An 18,250-nucleotide genomic window follows, 5' to 3' on the forward strand; every position below is an offset into this window, starting at 1 on the left:
AGGTGGAGTGGTTGCTGCTTGAAAGCTGCTTCCTGTGAATTGGTGCAGAGGTTGTAGTAGATGTTGCTGTGGTGGGAATTGGCTCTGCATTATCATTGGTGGTGGTGTTTGGGGTGGGATTCAAATCCTGTATCACCAAGACCTCCTCCTTCCCTTTAGATGAAACTGCCTCTGCTTCCTCAATGTAAAGAGGTTCTGAGACTCCATGCTCATAGTAAACATGAACAACCCCCTTGTTCTGCTGACCAAGGTAGCACATCTCCATTAGCTCCTTGTCATTTGTTAGAGCCCTTAGACCATTTTGAAACGCCCTATTAGGAACCAGCCACCATGTTTGAGTGACCTTGTCATATCCAAGATCCTTGTGGTAGTCTCGAACAAAGAAGACGTCCAGTTTGTCTGGATCAAGTCCTGGCAACTCAAAGACATCTCCACCATTGTAAGTCACACCTCCATCATCAGTGATGAATGATCCTCCATGGTGAAATAGGATGGTAAGCAAATCATCACCCATCTGCAATTTAAAATTTTTTTATCTTATATCAGCCTCCCTGAACTTCAACCACATTACCAACTTACTACCTCCATAACTAAAATTACAACAGCAGTAAACCCTTGGACAAAAAAAACAAGTTTCCATCTTAACAAAAACCCCCTTACTTAGCCTAGCCACTAAGAAACCTCCTCCCGATCAAACCCTAGCCAATACCTCAAAACACAAGCATGCATTCCTAAACAAAACACTCCAAGAAAACGTTTTTTCCCCTTCTGAAGAATAGATTAACAACAAAATTCAAAAAACAGAGCTTCACCACACATTTAAAATTTTTTGGCGTACCTTTATCAGAGAAACCCGTCTTCACAACTCCCTGCCTGATGCAGATGATGAATGCGATCCTCTAGAGCTTACGTTCTCCACCCAAATACTCTCTGGTGAAGGCAACAGCACTGGCGCCAGTGAAGAGGGTAACGGAGAAGAAGGGAGCTCTGCTTTGTGTTGTGTTTGTGTGTTTGAGTGTGGGAGACGAGACGTTAGTGAAACGTTGAGGGTGGGGGGTTTTTTCCGCATAAAACGACGACGTTTTATGTCTTTTTGGCGCCACCCATGAAACGACGTCGTTTTGGCATGCTAACGTGTCACCAACGATGCCACCTCAGCTTTCCGGTTGCGCCAGGTGGACGAAATTCACCGGAAGGACCACTATGAGTACCGGAGATCAACTTCAGGGACGATCCAGACAAATTTTTAACTTCAGGGATTACTTTGATCCTCGAGGACAACTTCAGGGACTACTCTGATGCCTACCTCTAACTAGAAGAGACAACTACTAGACGAGGCGAATTACCAAAAAATAAATAAAGATTGTAAGGAAAATTAATATCCAACCTAATAGTCACCTTGTGAAGTATTGCATATGAATTAATTTTCATAGATGCTAGAGGGTGATTGAAATTGTTAGAGATACCATGATTCATGTATTTTTTTTTGTTAATTCAAAATTTTTAAATAAGTTGTGATTTTATGGCATAATATTATAATTTTTGCGACAAAAAAAATTAGTTTGACTTTGTTGACTCTAAAAAAAAATTATGCTTGATTGAGAAATACAAAAATATACGCCTCTGTCTTTAAATTTTATGATTAATTTTTTTTAGTTGTCTTATATAATTATTGTTCGGTAAGTGAGATACCAGACGGTTCGGAAAGGTCTCTTGGATAGGAAGGTGGATTTCCGCCTGGTTTTGGGTCGCGATATGAAGATGGGAGCGGCCGACTTTCCGAGTACTTCGAGCGGAGTGGGAGTGTCACCTGCAAAGACACTTCGACACTCAAGTCAAAAAAATGTGCACGTGATATGAGAGTAGGGTTGTAGTAACGTACCTTGGGGAGGGGTAAGACCCTCCCCTTATATACCTTATCAGTAGAGCGGGCCCCACAGGGGAAGGTCCTTCTAGGAAGGTTCCTTCTCCACAGCTGGCATGCAGCTAGCACCAAGGGTGCGTGGCCGGGTCGCCAACCGGACGGGTCATGCGCATTGACCCATCCGAGCGGGTCGGGACGTCTTCGGGCCGGTTTGGCCGACGTGCCTAGCTGGGCTGGGACGTAGCAGTGCCCCCAATGCGCCAGCTGTGGCCGCGAGCGCTGCTGGTGGCGCGTTCCGTTTCCTCCTTCGCGGGTCGTCGCCTGGTGTTCAGTTGCTCATGGTGAGGACACACCTCCTGCGCGTGTAGGCCTGTTCGTCACTAAGGATAGCCTTTCGTCGCCTCGTTCTTCGTGCCGAGTATTTAATGCTCATAATGGGTTATTCAAAACTCCGCGTAAAAATACCATTATGCCCTGTCCTTCGCGCTTCTTGGGTTGGTTTCTAAGTTCTCCGTTCAGTTTCGTTTTTCATTCCCTTACCATTATCCCACTATTTCTACATTTGCCTTCTCCATTCTCCTATTCCCTACTACGATCCCTTGGTTTGCTTGCATTCGTTCTTCTTGCTTCTCCATATCAATACAAGTACCTTTGGTAAGCTTTTATTTATCACTTTTTGATCTTCGTAGCCTTACCTTGCTATTCATGCCATTTGTTTCCCTGCTTTGTTCCTATATGCATGCTGCTTTTGTATATCGAGCGTTATTAGCATTAGGTAGGCGCGTTTGGTGGTGATAGTGACGATGAGCCGGCCAACGAGAATTAGGAGGTGCCCCCAGAAATAACGAGAACCAGGTGGTACGTCCCCCTTATGCCGCCGAAGTGCCGCCTCATAATGCTGCCGAAGCGCATGCCTCACCCACTCAGGGCGAAGTGGTCGGTGTAGGCGATGGCTCGTCTTCTCAACCAGAATTAGAGGAGGAGGAGGTGATTGTTGTGAGCAACTCGAAGAGGAAGAGGTCGTCCTCTAGCCCCGAGGGAGCTCAAACTGTAATGGAGAGAAACTTCGATGCCAGGAACTTTATTAATTCCCAACTTCTTCCTGGCACGGAGGATTTCTTCCACGGTGGGGATCTTTCTTCTCAGGCAAGGTGGATGTACTGCACACTTCTTCGTGGAGCCGCCATAGCGAGGAAAGCGGAGTTCGCTTTGGTGGAAACACATTCGGTGCAGAAAAAACTCGAGTCCTCTTATAAAGTTGAAGTTGACTCACTTTGGGAGAAGCTGGCTAGCGCGGAGAAGAAAGCCAAGGCTGCCAAGGAAAAGACCAAGATTACTGAGGAGAAAGTGAAGACTTCCGATGCCGCTGTTTCCCGCCTAACCGAGCGAGAGCTGACTTTGGAGGGCCAACTCAATGCTGCTCAAGGTCGGGTGGCCGCATTGGAGAAGGAGCGCGATGAGGCCGCCTCGCTGGCGAAGACTACTCAAGCTAAAGCTGCCGAATATAAGAAGAAGTACAAGGAGACCGTGAAGCAGAGGAAAAGCGCCATTTTGATGACTGAAGAGGCTCTTAAAGCCCAAGTGAAGCTGGTGGCTCCTGACTTCGACACGTCGGCAATTGGGGTCTTTAAGACCATTAGGGATGGTAAAATTATCGATATGCTGAAGAAGTGATCTTTGTAACTTTATGAATTTTGTGATCTTTTGGTTTGTGAACTTTGCCTTGTAATTTCTGGATTACTTTTGTTGAAATGTTAGCCACTTGGTCGGCTTGTAATTATTGTTTTACTCCTCATTTAGTCGGCAATATCTTTTCATTATATTTTGTTACCGTTTGTTGGTGTTGTCTATCTGCTTACGTCCGCTTTACCGTTGTGCTGGTAATTGATAAGGCCAGGTTGTGGGTTATCGTGCCGCCGTCGCATTTACAATTAACAATATAAAACATAGAGGGAAAGAGTGAGTTTAATCATAAAGTGAACATTAATCGGTAACTGGTCCGATATATGGCGATGACAAGTAATTGACAAAGATAAACTATATTACCTACTCAAAGTAATGCGGACCTTACCGATCTTGCCAGGTCTCCTAGTCGGCCTGCTTGGCCTAAGAATAGAATCTTCTTAAGTTTTTCGCGTTCCATGTTCTCGGAGCTTCTTTGCCGTCTAGTCGTTCCAGCTTGTAGGCACCTCTACCGATTACCTCATTTACGCTGTATGGGCCTTTCCAGTTCGCCGCCAGCTTTTCTTCTCCCCGAGTCAGTAAGCCGATGTTGTTATGCCTCAGGACCAGGTCGTTTTGCTTAAACTCTCTCTTGAGTACCTTGGCGTTGTAGCGCAGAGCAATCCTTTACTTCAACGCCATTTCCGACAAGTGGGCCATCTCCCTAGCCTCGTTTATTAGGTCTTTTTCTACAGCTTCCTCAACTCCTCCTAAAAGTAGCCGAGGGCTCGGCTCCCCATTTCTACAGGTATCATTGGGTCTACCCAGTAAGTTAGATGAAAAGGGGACTCCCCGGTGGCCAATTGTTGGGTTGTGCGGTAGGACCATAAGACCGAAGCTAGCTCATCAGCCCATGTTCCCTTCTTCTTATTGAGCTGCTTCTTGAGGCCTTGTAAGATGACCTTATTTGCAGCCTCGACCTGGCCGTTGGTTTGGGGATGTTTCACCGAGGAGAATTTCTGCTTTATGCCCAAGCCAGCAAGGAACTCTCTGAACTTCTTGTTAACGAATTGCATTCCGTTGTCTGAGATAACGACCTCGAGGATCCCCAACCGGGTTATTACTTACCTCCACATAAACTTCCGACAATTAGCTGAGGATATGCTGGCCAAGGGCTCAGCCTCTATCCACTTGGTACAATATTCAATGGCCACTATTAGGTATTTGACCTGCCCTGGACCGACCGGGTCCTAGCAGGTCGACTCCTCTGTGTGAAAATGGTCGACTCCCTTGTAAAAATTGGCGTTTTCCTGGCACCTCTTGCACTTTCGCACAAATTCCTTGGAATCCTTCATCATTGAAGGCCAGTAGTAACCGACTCTGATGAGTTTCCTGGCTAAGGCCTTCCCGCCTATGTGGTGGCCGCAGCATCCCTCGTGGACTTCCTCTCTGAAAATACTTAACACACATATCAAGGCATCAAATGGTAATAAGAGAGGATTAAAATTAGCTAAATTAAGACCAAAGAAATATGTTTCCAATCATAGCACAAAATCAGGAAAGAAAATATAAAACATGTCATTTCTATGAATAAGTGTGAGATTAGTGGATAAAATCCACTCAATTAAGCACAAGATGTACCACGAAATAGTGGTGCATCACTTCCCTAAGCACGTAGTCCGTTTGGTCGGGATGCAGGCATTTCAATAGGGGTTGGCTCAGTCATTTCTTAAACAACTGGCCTTGTATGATTGCATACTTGGCCGCCTCCTGCCTCAGCATCTTTGCCGACTTTTCGTCTTCGGGGAGTTTGCCGCTTTCCAAGAAGTTGGTGATCGGGTCCATCCAGGAGGGATCTACCTTCGTGAAATGTAGGGCCACTGCCGGTTCTTTTAACAAGCCTTGAATGAGAGATCAGTTTCCTGATCCTGGCTTTGTGCTCGCCAGCTTTGACAAAAGGTCTGCTCGTGTGTTCCTCTCTCTCAAAACGTGCTGCACCGAGACCTCCTCAAACTGCCTGATTAACTCGTTGACCTTCTCCAGATATTTCTGTAGTAATGAGTCTCTAGCCTGATACAACCCATTGATCTGTGAAGTTACGACTTGTGAATCACTACATATCTCGAGCCTTGTGGCTCCGACCTCCCCTGCTAGGACTAAACCGCCCAGAAGGGCCTCGTACTCCACTTGGTTGTTTGATACCGGGAACTCGAACTTGATCGAATGTTCATATACGACCCCAGTAAGGCTTTCCAGGATTATCCCGGCTCCCCCGAATGTCTGATTGGAGGCTCCGTCCACATGGAGCTTCCACCGTGTGCTCGGTGCCTCAGTTGGGTCTCCTGTTACTTCCACCAAGAAGTCAGCCATGGTCTAAGCTTTAATCGCATGCCTGGGTTCATACTGCAGGTCGTACTGGGATAGCTTGATAGCCCAAGTCATCATTCTTTCTGCTAGATCAGGTTTCTGAAGTACCTTGCGGATTCCTTGATCCGTCCTAACGATTACGTGATGTCCTTGAAAGTACTGTCGCAATTTGCGGGAAGAGGTCAGGAGCACAAGTGCTAGCTTCTCTAGTTTGTTGTATCTTAACTTCGCTCCTTGCAGTGCTTTGCTCACAAAATAGATTGGTTGTTGGATCTTTCCTTCCTCTCGCACTAAGACCGCCGCCATGGCTTCATCAGTTATCGCCAGGTATAAGTATAGCGATTCTCCGTTCTTAGGCTTCCTGAGAACAGGTGGTGTCGCGAGCATCTACTTGAAATGCTTGAAGGCTTATTCACATGCCGGGGTCCATTCAAACGAAATCCCCTTCCTCATCAAGTTGAAGAATGGTAAAGCTTTAGCAACCGACACTTCGAGGAAGCGGGATAGTGCGGTGAGCCTTCCTGCCAACCTCTGTACGTCTTTGATGCACCCTGGGCTCCTCATTTGGAGTATTGCTTCACACTTTTCTGGGTTAGCCTCCACCCCTCTTTGGGTTATCATAATCCCCGAGAATTTCCCTGCTTCCATGGCAAAGGCACACTTGAGCGGATTGAGCCTCATGCCGTGTTTTCGGAGAGAGGCAAATACATTTTCTAGGTTGCTTATGAGGGCTTCAGGCCAGGTGGTCTTTACTAGGATATCGTCCACGTATACTTCTACCATTTTTCCTATAAGGTTGCTGAATATCTTGTTCATCAGTCTTTGGTATGTGGCCCCTGCGTTCTTCAGGCCAAATGGCATTACCTTGTAGCAGTATGTTCCCCCTGGCGTTATGAACGTTGTTTTCTCTTCGTTTGACCTGTGCATCGGTATCTGATTATAGCCAAAATAAGCATCCATGAAACTCAGATACCGATATCCTGCCGCCGCGTCAGCGAGGGCATCTATGTTAGGGAGGGGGTAGGAGTCCTTGGGACATGCTTTGTTAAGATCAGAATAATCCACACACATTTTTCATTTTCCATTGGGCTTCCTAACTAGAACTACGTTTGACAGCCAAGTCGAGTAGTCGAGTTCCCGGATAAATCCTACTTCTAGAAGGCTGGCCGTTTGCCTGGCTACATCCTCTGCCTTTTTTTGGGATATTTTCCTTCTCCTTTGAGCCACCAGCTTGGCTTCCATCTTGACGGCAAGGTGGTGTGACATAAGCTGGGGGTCTATTCCCGGCATGTCAGCTGGCGTCCAGGCGAATAGGTCGCCATTAGCCCTGATCATCTCTATTAGAGGTTCTTTCAGGTTGTAGGGGAGGTTTCTGTTCACGAAAGTGAACTTCTCCTCCGAGTCGCCAACCCTGAATTTCTCTAAGTTCCCTTTCAGCTTGGGTCTGGGCTTGTCATTGACCCTGGCATCCAAGTCGGCAAGGAATACTCCCGACGCCTCTTTGGATTTCTTTCTTAGGGAGAGGCTGGCATTGTCGCATGCAACTGCCGTTTCCAAGTCTCCTTTAATGGATCCCACGGACTCGCCATCAGCGATGAACTTCATTATCAACATCTTTGTACTGATCACTGCTCCAAGATCGTTGATTGTTTTCTCCACAGGATAAGGTTGTAGGCCGTGGAGTCTCGCAGAACCACGAACTTCGCCATCACCGATCTTTTCCCTTGTCCCAGTTTAATGGATACCGGTAGGGAGATTATCCCATTGGTCTTGATAAAGTGGTCCCCCAATCCGACCACACTGTGTTGGTGAGTCTTTAAATCGGTATCCCAAAGACCCAAAACGTCGAACACGTTGCAGAAAATGATATTTGAATCAGCCCCAGTGTCTATGAGGATTCGCTTTACTAGGCCGGTTCCCACTCTAGCCGTGATAACCATCAGAGGGTTTTTCGCGACCTCGTTAAACCATTGGTCCTCTGGACCGAATGATATGGACGGAGTCCTCTTGGAGTTCCGCGTGGGACTGGATGACGCCACGGCCAAAACTTTGGTGTCCTTCTTGTGCGCCGACTTCGATCTTGGAGCCGCATTTCTTCCGACAACCACATTTACTATGGTGAGATCGTGCTAATGGTCCTCGGGTTCTTGACGTCGCTTCACCGTGCGGTTCTTGTCATCTCCATCTCGGTCGCGATCTTGTCTCCTCCGCTCCCTAATGAGGTGGGAGAATTCGGCTAGCTTTTCCTCCCGGATCCCTTGCTCCAGCGCATCCTTTAGGACAAAACAATCCTGGGTTTTGTGTCCATAGCCCTTGTGGTAATCACAATAGAGAATTTTGTTCCCTCTGGTTCTATCCTTTAGAGGTCGGGGCTTCGACAGAATTCTCTTCTCGGCTATCTGCTAGTAGACTTCTACAATGGGGACTGTGAGGGGGGTATAGTTGGTAAACTTCCCAACTCGGGAAAACGGCTTGATGGCCTTGGCTGGCACTCCGTCGCGTGCTCCTTCAGTATTTCTCCTCTACCGTTCTGTCGAGGTTGGTTGTAGGCAGGCTGCCACTTGTTGGCTGCCACCATTTAACTGACTTCTTCATCATTAATATATTCCCTAACCACACTTTGGATTTCTTACATCGTCCACACAGGCTTCGTGGTAAGATGCTTTTTGAAATCCTCATTCAGAAGTCCATTTGTCAAACATAAACTGGCCACCGAGTCGGTTAGGCCTTCAATCTCCAAACACTCATCGTTGAACCTGTCCAAGTATTTCCTGGTCGGCTCGCCGGATCTTTTGTCACCCCGAGTAGGTTGATCGGGTATTTTGCCTTTGCGATTCGGGTAGTAAAGTGGGCCAAGAAGGCGCGGCTAATGTCTGAAAATTTGAATACAGAATCTTGCAGGAGATCGTTAAACCACCAAATTGCGGGCCCTGCCAAAGTGACCGGGAAGGCGCGACACCTCACCTCGTCGCCTACCCCCTTCTAGGTTCATCCTGGCCTCAAAGGCCGTTAGATGCTCATGTGGGTCTTGAATCCCATCATACCTCATGTCCGTTGGCTTGTCAAAATGCTTTGGCAGCCGGACCTCGAGGATTGAATGATGAAAAGGGGTTGCCCCATGATCACGGGGCGTCGCGTTCTCTTCGGGCTTTCTCCTTTGTCCTCCCGATACTGCTCGGTGACCCGTCTACTTGCACGTCGGTTGTATATCAGGGGTCCCGCCGTCTTCTTGGCGCCTCCCGATTCTCCTCTTGGAGACTATCCGATTCAAACCGTGGGCTCGGTGTGCGCCTGGAGACTATTCGGATAGCGGACAGTTCGGGGAAGTCTCTTGGATAGGAAGGTGGATTCTCGCCTGGTTCTGGGTCGCGATATGAAGATGGGAGCGGCCGACTTCCCGGGTACTTCGAGCGGAGTGGGGGTGTCACCTGCAAAGACACTTCGACGCTCGAGTCAGAAAAGTGTCCAGGTGATATGAGAGTAGGGTTGTAGTGACATACCTTGGGGGAGGGGTAGGACCCTCCCCTTATATACCTTGTCAGTAGAGCGGACCCCACAGGAGAAGGCCTCTTTCTAGGAAGGTTCTTTCTCCAGAGTTGGCATGAAGCTGACATCGAAGGTGCGTGACTGGATCGCCAACCGGACGGGTCATGCGCGTTGACCCATCCGAACGGGTCGGGACGTCTTCGAGCCGCTTTGGCCGACGTGCATAGTTGGGCTGAGCCGTAACAATTGTCAAAATATGTTTATAAAAAAAAATTATCAAAATATAATAATTGGGGTAAATATATTAATGATAAAGATAGGTATTTAAAAAAGTATATAGTTAGCGATATAGTAGTTAGAATCTCAATTTAACTTCTAAAATTTTTTTATATTACGATTTAAAATATATCAATTAATTTTATAAAATTTATACTAAGTCTAACAATTTTATAATTTAAATTTTGTTATAATTTTATATTTTACGTATTTAATTTATTTTTTCGATTTTACATAAAAGATACTATGTTCTCTACCTCGGATATAGCATTACATCAATACCAATCGTCACACCAAACCTATACTCTACTCACTCCAATTACCAAGCGAAGTAGTATTACATATGAATCAATTTTCACATACGTTTAGTCGAAGCACATTAGTAAGGGACTAAAAAAATATGTGTTTTGGAAATACGTACGAAAACATATATAAAAGATATAATAAAACAATATAAACACTTGGAAGCAAACTACATACAAGAGAATCATGAAAAAATATAGAAAGAGAAGGTAGTATGTAATGACGTGTGTATGTGTATTTAAAAAACTCCAAATCATACACCTTTATCTCGTTTGCAATATGTATGAGGTTTATATACAGTGTATATGCCCTTTACAAGTCAATAATCACACCAAACCTACTTTTTACAATTAATTTCTAAACTCAGTAGACATTGAAGGTAAGGGACCAAGTACAGTATTAAATCTATATGAATCAATTTTCAAAAGTGTTAATATTTTGTTGAAACACATTATCTTATATATTTTATGGTGAAAACTCAGATGCAGTCAATTTAATTGATAATTGAAAATTATTAAATGATTTAAATAATTTAATTATATTTTCATTTAATAATTTTTAATTATTAATTTCACGTGAAGTTGACTGTATCTGAGTTTTTACCATATTTTATACTTTTAGTTGTTTTATATAATTATCAAAATAAGTTGTTTATGTAACGAAATAAAGAGTGGAATGATTAATAATGAACAATTTCTCTAACAACTACTTAAAAGGGAAAATTGTTGAATGAGAAGTATACTGATGTCAGAACGTAGTCGTTCGAGTCGATAATCTTAATAATTTTAATAATTTTATTATAGTAAAAATAAGTATAAATTTATTTTGGTTGGTCAACCAATTAAGGATTTAAAACAACTTATTCTTTAAAAGGGTTTAGAAGAAAATTACAACTCAACTTCACTACTTAAAAAAAGTAGATAAATTATTTATACTAGTGAAAAAAAAGTCTAGATAAATTAAATAATGTGTGATGACTAATAATAATAGCAAAATTTATTATTATAAATAATGTAAATTTATATTTTCTTGTTACAATTAACTATTATACTTAACCTACTAATTTTATTTGTTCCTATGTTACATAAAAAACTAATTTTTAGTTAACCAATAACATTATCCAAATTTAGGGTTTAAATTTATAATTTAATTAAGATTTAGAATAAAAAATTATAATTTAAAATTTAAAATTTAAAATAAATAAAATAATTTTAAAATAATTGAATAATGTTGACTAAAAAAAATTAGTTCTCTAACATTACTCCGGTGTGTTGTTGAATAGAGTTGTTAACAAATATTTCTTATATGTGATATTTTTGTATTAGAACAATACGAACTAATTAAAAGCTATAAGAGTAATTATTATAATTATTATTTAAAACCAATGTATCAAATAATGTAACAAGTATATATAGTTAGGAACAAACTACACAACTTGATATAAAATAAATGGTGAAGATTAAATTAATTACTCAATAATAATGGTTGGAAAATACTTTATTACCCTTATATATGCATATCCCACTTATATAAATTGGTGAACAAGTTTAACCAAAATCCAATAATTCAGTTATTGAATTAGTGGTAAGAAATTAATTAGGAGCGAGGATACAACATGATGAAGAACTTCTTTGGCTATGCGGCGGCGGTGGCGGCCATGGCAGCCATCTCCCTGCTTCTGGCGGCCGTGCCTCCAACATTAGTGAAGGCACAGTCGCCACCGCCACCACCATCACCGACACCAAATTGTAGCGTGTCGGAGTTGAGCGAATGCACTATACCATTCGCATTTGGTTCAGCTCCGACACCCACATGCTGCGCGAAGCTGAAACAGCAGCAGCCATGCTTTTGTGTTTACTTGAAGGACCCAAGCCTGGCGCAATATGTTAACTCTTCCAATGCTAGAAAAATCGCTGCCTCTTGTAATGTTACCTACCCTACTAATTGTCCTTAATTACTATATGGATAATAACAATAATAATGATAACAATGTTATGTTATCTTCGCACTATGTGCTATGATGTGTTAAATGTTGTTATACTGGCCTCAACTTATATATTATGAATGAATGACTATATAATAAGATATGATCAATGTTGAAGGAGTTTTGTCTTAATGAATAGTTAGTTTACTCTTAGGAGTGCTATGCTTTAATTTATAAAAACAATATTATTCACAGTGTAGGATTAGATATTCAATTCAATTCATCAATCGTGATTATAACTTTGATAATTGTGTGTCGTATGGACATATCTTTATAACTTTATTTATATATAGGCATAAACATGAATCAACAATATAATTCAATCGGCTCTGATAGTCACTTTTTACTACATTATATTGTTTTTTTTTTAAAGAATATTGTATTAATTAAACATTGTTACATGGCTCCTCGCTCAAAGCCTTGAGTAATCAAATCTAATTGAATGTCATGATGCCCAGTATAAAACTTTTAATATTGTAACCTTTATTATTATTTTAATATTTTAACTTTTAAGTGATTAACTATCAAAGCAATTCATATTTTTAAGGTTGTTAGCAATATCATATTTATCGGCATAGTTATATGGAACTATGGAAGTTAGATGAGTTGGCAATAGTTTAAGTTGTTTACGAGCAACAGAAAGTAGTTAGAGTTAGTTAAAAGAAGGCTCTTACTTAAAAAAAAAAAAATTACTAGGGATATAATTATTAAATATTATCCTCTTTTATCAACTAAGACTTTTGAAAGAACTAATTTTATGTTATTGAATTAGTGTTGGAAGTTATGATCTTAGAAAAAAGTTTGAAAGAGTACTGTTAATTTTAGGAAGAAATTTAATATCTTTTAAAAATTTTATAATTGTTATTTTTATTAGCAATAAAATTGTCCAAAATTTAATTATTTTCTATTTTAAAATATGATAATGCTAAGAAGACAACAAAAAAAAGTCAAAACTTATTTTATTTAACATTTATTAATTATCGTAATAATTAATGAATACTAAATAAAACAAGTTACGATTATTTTTGGCAAATTTTTTTATTACCAAATACTAAAAACTTTTAAAATAAAAATGTTAAAAATAATTTTAAATTTTGATAAAAAATTTACCAAATAAACAACACTTTACAGTTGTCGGTCCATTTTTAAGTTTTAGCCCTATCTTATTGGGCCTTTAAATCCACTTTACTAATTTGAATCAAGTTGATAAAATCTGTGGATCGGAGACTCCAAATCCAACAAAAAGGTATTCCGTGGAGATTTGAATCAAAACCCAAAAAAAAAAAAAAAATTGGCCATCTTTTAAGTCATATCCTCTGTACTACTTATATTTAGTGTATATTAAAATTAATTATTAGAATATAATATAAATTAGAATATAAAATATATATTAAAAATAAATTAAATTATATATATTTATATACTGTAATTAATTTTAATATATAAAATGTATTTTTGTTGTATTTAAGCAACCACAAACGCCCCCTCCCCCTTTTTTCTGTCATTTCTAATTAATGTAGCACATGTTAGGCATTTGTCGGCATGCATATATTATAAAACTAAATTATTTGATAGCAATAAGTCACAACATGCATGCACACAAAGGTGACAAATAAACGTTGCCGATGGATTAGTGCAAATAAACGTTTCCAATTAAGTAGTGCATGATGTTGGTTCCCCATGGTAACTGATGACGCTGTCTTCAAAACTGACCCTTCACAAAAAGTTTTCTTTACCAAAACACTTGTGACTTCTGACTTAACCTTTCTGCTAAGAGTTGAAACCTCCCCCAAGTAGATCATTCCGACAACATTAATTACTAATAATAATAATAATAATAATAATAATAATAATAAAAAGAATAATAATAGTGCATTTGCATATATGTCTAGTTCTAGTGTTCTACCTATAGCATGTTCTAGTTGTAGGATAATAGCTATATTTGCAAAACCAATTTCTTTTTTCCCGGAATATAGTAATGCAAGGCAACTTTTGCTTTGTATTTAGTAGCTGTATATGTTCCTGTACCCATGCACACTGCCCATTGCTTCTGCCTTTAACCTTCCCTGAGTATAACCTTCTTAGATATATATGGATCTTTCCTTAGATCATTACTTAATACTTTATTGAATTAATTATTAACATAATCTAAAATAATAATATTGTTTTGAGTTTTGTTATATTCTATTAGAAACCTTAACCAATACTTTGACAAAACTCTCAAAATTATATTATTAGTAATATAATAGTAATTAATTATTTTGACGAATTATAAAAAAGACCGATCCTAAAGCCGTATTCAATGGATAAACTAAAACACACATTTAATTAATTTTAATTCGTTTGTAATAAGTGTTAAGAGAGTTTGAATTTTATTTTATATATATATATATATATTTATTTATTTATTGACTAATAATACATTTTTAGATAATATTTTAATTTAGAATAAAATTAGTCATCACTACAACAATTTCAATAGATAGTGATGATAGTTTAGCGGTAATTGTAAAAATTCGTTGCTGGATAAAAAAATAGCGGCGATTAATCGTGAGATTGTTACCTGTTTTAAATTTAGCAGCAGTTATATGGTCAACCGTTGTTAAATGTAACAAAATGCATAAAATAGTTGTTAAGTTAGAATTTATTTTTAGTGGTAGTTTTATTCCAACAAAAAGTTTAATCAAAATACGTTATTAAAACACCTAAATACTATTGCTAACTCCTCAAAAGTTGTGCTACACATACTACTCTTTATAAAAGAATCTAATCCTAGTTTTGTTTCGCTTTTCACCTTCTTCTGGTTCTTTTTTTAATTTGATATTTTTTTTTCGTCTCTTGTTGTATAAAAGTTCCACCACAATTTTTTCATCACTACATTGTAAACCGAGTTGAGAACTTAATTTTTACCACAATTTTTTCATCACTACATTGTAAAACCGAATTGAGAATTCAATTTTAATTTTCAGGTTTTTCTTATTTTCTCTTCGGAATCATCTATTATATCACTTTCATCACTTATTCTAGAGTTTTTTTCTCCTCCTTTCTAAATCTTACACGCTTCTCTTTTTTTTGTTGAGTAAATTTTTTTATTTTTTTTATATTTTTCTTTCTTAATAGATATAAGTTTGTTTCTCTACTTTTTTTGTGAGTTTTTGTCTTTTTCTTCTCTTAGTTTTGCTTCCTTTTTTTTGAATTATTTTGTTCACTTTAATCACACTTTGATCATAAAATTTTCTACTTAACTTCTTTCTTTCTCCTATCCAAAATTGTGCAGATTTTTTTATAATATCTTTAAAGTCAGGCAAAAGTAAAGATGTTAAAAAAGATTCATCTTTTTTGTCCTCATTTGTTTTCAAAAGATTAATTTCTTTCAAATTTCCTTCCAAACTCAATTGTATCTCTTATATTACTTTTTTAGAATTCTTATCATTATGGATGCACTTAATCTGTAAAAATTAGATTCTCTATTATTTATAAGTCGAGAGAATCTCGTCTCTCCACCTATTTATCTACCTCTCTGAGTCAATAAAAAATTTTCATATATAGCTTCTATCTTATTATTCTTTGTGCGCATAATAGGTGTTGACACATCATTCGTTGTCTTCTTTCAAATTCAGACATTTATCTTTTAAACTTCCTATATTTTTATTTTTTCTATCTGTTTCCTTCACAAAGATATCATATTTTTCTCTATTTAGATTTAAACGTATACGTATCAAAACATTACTCACCAAAAAAAAACGTATCAAAACATTGATATGAGGAGTTTAGTAGTGTCCACCAACACTTTGACAAAGTTAAAATTTTTTACTTTCCTCAAATTTTCATCAATTTTTATAATTGTCCCACCATATCCCTGTCATTTTAGAAAAGAAATGCAGGAAGATGCGAAATATCTCTACTCAAATTCTTTTCTGTAGACCATCTTTTTATTTATCTAGAATGGTTAAGGAAAAAAAATAATTTGAAATCTTCATTCATGTTCTTAATTGAGTCATACATAAGGACTATTTTAAACGAGTCCGAATATTTAACATCAATAAACGTGTGTCAATCATTAAAAAAGCTTGGAAATTATTTCTTCCGCTTTCAATGAGATGCCAGATTCTCCCATGATACTTCTTTCAAATTTTTTTAGTTTTTACCATTACCTGATCGATCTTTCCTTTTTCTCCTAGCATTACATCTTTTCTATCTTGTACACTTACTCTTTGATGAGAATCTTTTTCGATATTCTAATTTATTAGAGCCTCCTAAAAGATTCTTTGGTCAACAATGCTCAATGTTATTTCTTTGGTTGGCTGGCTCGACCCTGTGTCATATTTGTCCCTGGGAATCTCACAAAAAAACAATTTTAAAATTTTTTTATCCCTTATTTCATTTTCTTTGCTAACTGACAAATAGAAGATGCAGAGATTAAGAGAAAGGGATGTTGTCCCCTAACATTGATTAAGATTTATACAAAATTAAAAGCTAAAATTCATTACAACAATACAAACTATCTTTTAAAATTATTATGTATAAAAAAGATTAAAAATCGTCAAAAAAAAAAATTTGATATTATTTTAACTATAAAAATATGTTAATAAAAGTTTTGTCAAAAATAGTATTTTTAATATATAAGTAATTATAAAAAAAGTTTAAACTTTATTTTGATAAATATTGGTTGTCAAAAATAATTTATTAAAAAGATTTGAGAATATATTTTTTGTGATACTTATTAATTGTCAAAAATACTATTTATTTTGATATTTATTGACCATAAAAAATTATCAACAAAAATTTTTAACAAAGAATGAAATGAGATCTTGAAACTAAAGAATAAACTGAGATTTTGAAGATGAAGAATGAGTAGTATGATCCCAAACTGAGAGCAGTGTGATGTCAAAATTGACGGAGTTTAACGAAAAAAAAGAAATAATGGAATAAGTTGAAAATAAATGAATGTCAAAATTGAGGAGTAATTTTCTATAATCAAATTATTCATTAAAAAATATAAAGAATTTAACATTTGTAAAATTTGTCAAAAATATATATTAATTTTTACACTTAACTATGACTGTTAAAAAAAATTATGTTAAAATAGCTCTATTTTTTTGTAATAATTATATCTCAACTAGATATAACAAATTATTATAATTAAACTTTAAACCCAACTTAACCGTCAAACACATTGATAGCTAACAGTCACAATCACATATTACAGAGATGTTTACGTATCCAGAAATCTTAAGATAATAATATAAATCCGGATGTTCATAGAACGATAAATGTTGTTTGTATCATTTTTATTTTCACCACTTAAATAAAGACTTTTTCTTCTTTTAGTTTTAAAAATGTAGTATAATGTAGAAAAAAAATAAATAAATGTAATTCTAAAATTAAACTTTAATAATAAAAAAACAAATACAAAAATAATGATATTTTAACGATGCGTCCTATCTATGCGGCTCTTCGTAATTGCATTATTATAAAATGGAAATATTTCTTAGTGACCCATCCTTTGGACCTTTCTAGGCTCATGTCTCCCTAAAATTCAACATGATGACCCAAATCAATTGGATTATCGGAGTAATGATTTTTTTATTTAATTAATAGAAACTTTAAAAATATATTAAAGTTATTAATTAATTAAATTCTTTTATAAATAATATATAAATTTTAAATTTTAATTTATTTGTTATATATATATATATATATATATATATATATATATATATATATATATATATAAAATTTAAAGATTTTCACTTATAATATAATTTTAATATATGTTCTAAAAATACATGTTAGTTACGTTCTATTTTATTTTATATCTTTCTTTTTTACTTCCTTTAATTGCAATTTTCTACAAGTTTCTTTATTATACCAATATATAGAAAACTCACCATGAAATTTCGAGCGATTTTCCTAAACTTTTATTGATTACTATAGCAGTTAGTCATAGAAATCAATCCTATTATAATTATGCCCGGATATGTCATATGTATGATCTTAGCTAATTAGATGATCAAATTTATATATCTTCTCTAATTAATTTATTAGAAGTACGTAATGTATAAATTCATTAATTATTTTGCTAAAAGAAGAAGTAATACATAGTAAGAGCACATTATTGTTTAAATTTAAATAAAGGAAACAATGAAATCAGTCAATACACTGAATGGTTCGATTATTGCGTAGGCAGTGACATGGCATTCCAATTTTAGAATGGATATATGTCTAGATGCATGTTCGTTTTATTAATTAAATAGTTTGAATAATGAATAAAAAAATATTATGGCCGATATTTTTTTATCAATATT

The 18,250-nt window shown here is 37.1% G+C and overlaps 1 protein-coding gene across 1 annotated transcript; it reads right to left on the minus strand.

Annotated features, from left to right (window-relative positions):
- Positions 1-5,440: 5,440 nt before the first annotated feature.
- On the minus strand, positions 5,441-5,896 carry LOC140173235 (uncharacterized). The gene has a single exon (XM_072196024.1). It carries the CDS (start codon positions 5,894-5,896, stop codon positions 5,441-5,443), a length of 456 nt encoding a protein of 151 aa, XP_072052125.1.
- Between the last annotated feature and the right edge of the window lie 12,354 nt (positions 5,897-18,250).

Source organism: Arachis hypogaea, chromosome 5 (genome assembly GCF_003086295.3).
Source record: "Arachis hypogaea cultivar Tifrunner chromosome 5, arahy.Tifrunner.gnm2.J5K5, whole genome shotgun sequence".
NCBI lineage: Eukaryota > Viridiplantae > Streptophyta > Magnoliopsida > Fabales > Fabaceae > Arachis > Arachis hypogaea.

What these genes read in the sequence shown, in the direction of transcription:
- LOC140173235 (XM_072196024.1), bottom strand. Translation starts at nt 5,896, where the DNA reads ATGGCTGACTTCTTGGTGGAAGTAACAGGAGACCCAACTGAGGCACCG.